Source organism: Microtus ochrogaster, unplaced genomic scaffold (assembly GCF_000317375.1).
Source record: "Microtus ochrogaster isolate Prairie Vole_2 unplaced genomic scaffold, MicOch1.0 UNK47, whole genome shotgun sequence".
In the NCBI taxonomy this organism is placed as follows: domain Eukaryota; kingdom Metazoa; phylum Chordata; class Mammalia; order Rodentia; family Cricetidae; genus Microtus; species Microtus ochrogaster.
Window position 1 is genome coordinate 1407674 of NW_004949145.1, and position 7262 is coordinate 1414935.

Sequence of the window (7262 nt, forward strand, 5' to 3'; positions counted from 1 at the left end):
GTCGTTCATAGGTGTGTGGATTCATATCTGGGTCTTCGATTTAATTCCATTGGTCAACCTCTCTGTTTTTATGCCTCCGTGGCCCACTTTCCACTGTGTGCACCCCAGAGATTTATCTTAGCTCATCAGTCTTGGTGGCAAGTGCATATACCCACTGATCAACCTTACCAGTCCTGCCTTATTCTTCTTGAGTCAGGGTCTCTCAATGAAACACAATTCACTGGCACGAGTAGTCTTGGAAACCAGAATGCTCTAGAGAGCTCCTGCCCTCACTTTCTGAGATTGGAATACAGGAAAGCTTTTCACCCACCTGGCATTTATGTGGTATATTAGTCAGGGTTCTCTAGAGTCACAGAACTTATGGAATGAATCTCTCTCCATATATATAAAGGCAATTTATTGGAACTACTTATAGGCAGCAGTCTAACTAATACAACAATGGCTAGTTATGAATGGAACGTCCAAGAATCTAGTTTCTCAGTCCCACGAGACTGGGTGTCTCAGCTGGTTTTCTGTATACACTGGGACCCTGAAGAAGCAGGCTCCAATGCCAATGACGAAATGGATGAGTGGCAAAGAGAGGGCAAGCAGGCAAAGAAAGATGCAAGCTTTCCTTCTCCTACTGTTCATATATAGGCTTCTGACAGAAGGTGTGGCCAAGATTAAAGGCCTGTCACTGGTGGCCATGTCAGAGAAACTGCAGAGAGCAATTGGCTTCAGAGAGCAATTTCCACCCGGACACATAACCCTGATGGATACATCTTGTTAGGCCAGGTCCCAAGAGTCTCGGCCCCGGAATGTTTCTTGCTATTTCTAGGTCTTTCCATGCTTGCCACTGCCATCTTTCTCTCGTATCTGGCACAGTGTGAATGGACATGAGGAGACTCCACTGCCCTTAATGCACTATGATCACCTCTTGGAAATATCCCATTATGCTGGGCATTTTTACCAGGGGATTATTATGAATATGATTCCTCCTAATCTGTACTGTTTAACTGAAGCAATGATTTTATACAATAACAGTGTTAGTTTAAATAGGATTTTGATGACTGAAGATTTTTGATAAATAAAGCATTATGCATTATAATAGAGGTTATTTTAGTGAGAAAACTAACATAGGTGAAGGTAGGATAACATGTTGCCCCTGCCTGTGATAAAGCCGAAGGTGCAGAGGATAAATAATAAAGCAAGAAAGTGTCACATGGCTAGAACACACGAGTCTCTATTGAGGAGCCTTATTATCTGTGGCTTAAGTTAATGATGAAGAAAAATAACTGAGTCCCAGTAGCCCAGCTAGTTTAAATTCCTTAGCCTTGGTGTCCGTCCGGGAACTAGCTCTTGAAGACCAGGCTGACCTTGAACTCACAGAGACCCACCTGCCTCTGCCTCCAGAGTGCTGGGAAGGGATTAAAGGCGTGTGCCACCACTGGCTTTCTAAATTCCTTTAATCTTAATGTTGGGAGAAGTATTCAAAGGGTTCAGAGTTCATTGTAGCTGAAACAAAGCTTTGAAAATAGCTTTAAGTTAGACTAAGATGTTTTTGTTAAAGAGCTTTCAGGTGAAAAACCCAAGGAGATAATCTAATGTTTTCGGAAGGGACATAGGTGAATGAGGAACTCATTAAGCTCATGGAACCAAAACAAAGCAGCCCAATTCTATTAGCTGATGTACCTTCTTTACAGTGATGGTTGGTGACCACAGATGATGATTAACACCTTGTGCCTATTTCTGTCTTGTTGATGCATGGCTATGCACCCTGAGATTTTAAAACAGAGCTGACTGATACTTTTCATATATAAAATTTTAGATTTGTGATTTTTCTAAGATTTCTTATCAGATTATTGTTTCAGAGAAACAATAAAATGTTTGGTCCTTTTTGTAACCACAATATGTAGCCTGCCAGTAGAAGAACTGGCTGAGAAATATACCTTGCTTACACTCAGTTAATCTTTAACAAGTTGCTTGGATATGAATGCATGTGGGTTTTTGGGACAACTTGTTTCCCACCTGCAGTATGTAAAATGTTTAATTATGGAAGGGATGTAGAAAACATGTTTTTAACCTGTATTAACTGTAATCATTCTCTTGAAAAGTGGAATGTAACCACATTTTAATTTTTATATTGCTTGAACGATTTTGGTTGGGGTATATAAACTGTAGGGTAAAAAATAAAGTAAGTTAGTAGAAAAGCATCAAGAATGAGTGAGTTAGAAGGAAAACATTACAGAGACATAAAAGAGAAACATCAAGAATTAAAGAAGAAAACACCAGTAAAGGGGTAGAGGAAGAATACAGAAGAATAAAGAAAAAGTCAGAAGGAGACCATCAAGGTATGTGTGTGTCTTTTCTCCTCTCCCCTCAGATAAAAGGTCATAGTAAGACTCTATGAGTCCCCTTCGAGTCCTGCACTGCTGGAGATTGGCCCTCATGGTAGCAGTGTGTGTCTTCCTGCCTCAAGGTCCAGGTCATAGATGTGTCCTCCATTTATGGATTGTAACTCATTCCAGATGTAGCCAAGTTAACAAGCAAGAATAGCCATAACATGTGGGTTTCTGAGGATTCAAATTTCAATCTTCATTTTTTTGTGCAGCAAACATTTTAAGCCAGTAGTTCTCAACCTTACTAATGTTGGGATCTTTTAATTCAGTTCCTCATGTTGTGGTGACCCCCAGTCATGAGAATATTTTCATTGATATTTCATAACTGCAATTTTGCTCCTATTATGAATCATAATGCACACACACACACGTGTGTGTGTGTGTGTGTGTGTGTGTGTGTGTGTGTGTGTTCTCTGATGGTCTTAGGGCACCCCAGGTTGAGAACCACTGCTGTAACAACAGACATTTCTGCAGCCCCTCAACTTTTCTTGCAGCAGTGAACCATGCATGCCTGTGGCAGCTCATTAAATTCCCCAGATGGAAGAGCAATTTAGCATCCTTTATCTCAGAGTTAAGGAAATGGTGGAAGAGAAGGCAACCTAACACTGGGAGAGTTACGGATGTAGGGAAAGGGTTCAGGTCATCCTCTGACCTCCACATGTGTGCTGTGGCTTTGTGTAAAGAATTAAGATGTTTGATTAGGATGTGTGGAAATATGAAATGATGAAATGAAGACAGGCATTTCTAATAAACTTTCTCTCTCTGCTTTAGATTATTTATGTCATCAGGAATCCAAAAGATGTTGTTACATCTGGTTATTATATAAGAAAACATTTGTCCCTTTTGTATAATCAGCAGACTATTGAAGAACATCTTAATGCATTTATCCAAGGTGAACGTGAGTGGAGCCAGGACCATCAATTTCATATTTTGAAATCAAGCCAAGACTGGAGATTTGTGTTGCATGTTTAAAAACTAAATCTGTGGATCACATTGTTTCAAATTTACTCAGTGTGGGACTAGAAAGATGGTTTAGCTGTCAAGAATGTGTGTTTCTCTTGTAGATGTCCAAGATTGGGTGCTAGCATCCATGTCAGATTGCTCTCAACTGCTTGTAACTCCAGTTCCAGGGGTCTAGCACCCTCTTCTGGCATCCCCCAAAACTGCATGCACCCATGTATGCACATAACCACACACAGACACACACAGACACACGAATGCAATTTAAAACAACAAAAATAAATACTTCAAAATTTTATACTACGGGATGTCAAAGGTTCTATAGAAAATCTGATTTTCATTTAATACACTTTTAACTTAGAAAATCAATTCTTGTATGATATACCATTTAGGTATGAATGATCATCTATCTTTTATTTTTCTATTTTTCAGTTGATGGTTTCCAAACATTATATTAATTCATTTAGTGTGTATGTATATGGGGTTACACACATGTCATAGTACACGTGTGAATGTCTGAAACAACTTGTAGGAGTCAGTACTCTCCTTCAACCATGTGGGTTTCAGGGCTCAAACTCACATAATCAGGTTTGGGGTCACGTGCCTTTACCCACTGAGCCATTTTATCAGTTCTTGGTGTTTTATTCATGATGAAGTATTATTTAATAAACATATGATTACTTCATAAAATAGTTCTTACAGGTATTTAGATTTTATCCTGCTGTTTTAAACACTTTTCTAGGCCAAGTTCAAAGAAGCAGGGTTGGAGAGGTGGTCCAGTGGTTAAGTCTTCTTTCTGCTTTTTCAGAGGGCTCAGGTTCAGTTCCCAGCACCCATGTGATGGTTTCCAAACACTTGTAATTCTACTTCCAAAGATCCTATGCCCTCTTCTGGTCTCTGAGAACACTGTACCATGTAGTGCACATACATACATTCATACCAGCAAACACTCATACACATGAAATGAGGTTTAAAAAATTCTTTTTTAAAAATGTAGATAGTAAATATGTACAGTTTTTTCCCTCTAAAAAACACATGCAGACTTTTTTCACCAATGTCATAATTGTATTACAGACCTCTAGATGTGGAAACTTAACATCCCTTACATTCCCCAGAGTAAACACCATCTTCCAATCAGGGATAAGAATCAGTATCCATGAGATATAAAATTTCAGTATTTGTTTCCTTTTCCTCCCCGTCTCTGTAGTGACTTGGGGATCCTGGTTTGATCATACTACTGGATGGCTAACAAGGAGAGACACAGAGAACTTCCTCCTCATGTCCTATGAGGAGCTACAGAGGGTAATTCTCTTCCACTGTGCTCCCACATCCCCATATCTGCCTTTCTTCCTTTCCTCTCTTTTCTGAGGGGTAAACAACCAGGTGAGTAAGTGGGTGACTGTCACAGTCAGCATTTGCTGCCAACTTGACACAGCCGGGAGAGGGACAATCAATGCAGACACTGCCTCCACTGTGTCTGTGGGAGCATTTTCTCGGTTAATGATTAGCGTAGGGCGCCTACCCACTCTGGGGACGATATCCATGGGTGGGTGGGTGGGCTTGAGATATCTAAGAAAGGCACTGAGCGGCCTGGGGGAGAAGTCAGTGAGCAGCACTCCTTGTAAGACCCTCACCTCTTATTCTCAAAGGTGTGAAAAGAAATTTCCTAGCAGAATGTTTTCCCAGGAAGATAGTGGCCTTCTCCGTTCCCACCTGGGAGATTCCAAGTACAAGGCCACTTAACTCAGGTGGCCAACCACCTGGTGATAAAGAAAACAAAACAAAAAGCCGACTTAGCAGAATGGGAGGGAGGAAAAAGATCTTGTACATGTGCCAAAGCAGCTTCAAAAAACCGCTTTATAGTTACACCTTTAAAAGACTAGCCCCACAGAGGAAACGCAACTCCTCTCTCTACCTTGCTGCAACAGGGTGTTGGAGACAACACTCCTCTGTGGTCTCTGCTTCAGTTCTTGCCTCAAGCTCCTACCCTGGCTTCCCTCAGTGACGCTCAAAACCTGTCAGCTGAATAACCACCCCCAGGTTGTTATTTGTCAGTTATTTGCAACAGAGAATCAAACTAACTCAGGGAAGGTGTGTAAAACCTAGCCTTTCATTGCCTACATAAACTCAGCAAGTACTAACAGACCCCGAGACTCATTGTTCTCCTGAAACTGCAAAAACAGCACTACTCAGCTGAAACGGAAAATGACAAATATCTAGAGTAGGGAAGGTCATGCTGTGTGTGGTTGGTAAGTGTTAGCCATGTCTTATTAAAGACATGTGCCTCGTCTAAACGATCCTTCAGTTACAGGGTAAGACTCAGATGACTTTTGTTGAGGATACCAGCCTGGTACATGCTCTGAGTTCAAGCTCAGCATCCTTAGCACACGGAAGTTGTCACAGTGGATCCCACACTGACAATCTGACCACATCAACACATTTGATGCAGGCACCTCGACAGCTTCACATTGGAGTCCAGGGACAACCAAATGGGCTATTGAACTTAAAACTTAGGGCAAGAACCTTTCATATAGACTTTCAGAGAATGTTCCAGATTTGAGTTCTAAGTCAGAACTAAGGACTGGCCAACAGGAATCTCATCATTGCAAACTTTATATTATATGCAGCAATTTCAATGCTCCAAACAGTAGTGATTTTTTCATATAACTCTCTCTTTTCCAAGTGCACTTCTCTGGGCTCATTTAACTCAGGTGACCATTGAAATTTTGATTTTTTTCTGTGGTATACAGTGTTTTGAGCAAGTGCCTGTTTACCACCTCCAGTTTTCAACCAAATTTAGATCCAGTTGGATTCATGCGTTTTGTTTTTGCTAATAAAATTTACCAGTGGAAAGTTGGGATAAGCATAATGGGGGGAGCAGAAAAATGACTTGTGTGTTTTTATGAACTCTAGATAAGCTGTATGTGGAGCACACAGGTGCAATGGAGGATGAGGAGGAGGGGTGAGGTAGACAGCAAAGCATGATGGGTGATGAGTTCACTACAATGGTACACATGTATAAAGTGGCATCCTGAAATCCTACATTTTATTCACTTAGAATTGATTCTGTTTTGAAAGGAAAAGCCAGGAGCTTGAGGTTGGATTAGCAGTTCAGAGAATTTGCTTCTCTTCCAGAGGACCTGAGTTTGGCTCCCAAACCCACAGCAGTTAGCTCACAACTGCCTCTAATAATAGCTTCAAGGAAATCTGATACCTTCTTCTGGCCTACGTGAACACCTAAAACACGCACACATGTGCACGCGCAGACACACACACACACACCCCACACACAGCTTTTCCACCCCAAGCTCATGACTGGCAGGCAGACTTGACAAAGGAATGGGTTTTCTTTTCATGACTCCTTCATCCCTTCACAATGTAAGACAGGTTATAAAAATTGGGGGAGGTGGGACTGGAGCAACGGCTCAGTGGTTAAGAGTACATACTGCATTTTAAGAAGACCTGGATTCGATACCCAGCATCCACATGGTGGCTCTTAGCCACCTTCAATGCCAACTCAAAGGGATCCAATGTCATTATCTGTCCTCAGTGGGCACTGAGTGTACATGCTTCATATATATATACATATATATAATTGTAAATTTATACATACATTTATTATAAACTTATATTTTCATAGTACAGTACATATTATTATAAAGTATATACATATTATATAACTTGTAAACAATATAAATATACACTATACATTTATAAATATGTATTTATTCATATTAGTATATATTATATATACATACACATGTGATGTAGGATGTTGGAAAAAATAGCAGTTCACACACTATGGAAGTGTTCACCTTGATGAGCACTCAAGGGCTCCGGCTCCATCACTGCTGGTATCCACTCTCTCCTGATCACCCTGTCTCTGCCAGTGCTGGTATCCAGTCTCTCCCGATCACTCCCTCT

The 7262-nt window shown here is 40.7% G+C and overlaps 1 protein-coding gene across 1 annotated transcript in view; it reads left to right on the forward strand.

Moving 5' to 3' along the window:
• LOC101990592 (bile salt sulfotransferase 1-like) overlaps positions 1–7262 on the forward strand; it is a 19435-nt gene that overhangs the window by 10713 nt on the left and 1460 nt on the right. The window contains 1 exon segment of the mRNA XM_013354507.1: positions 4546–4640. Coding sequence (XP_013209961.1) covers positions 4546–4640 — 95 coding nt within the window.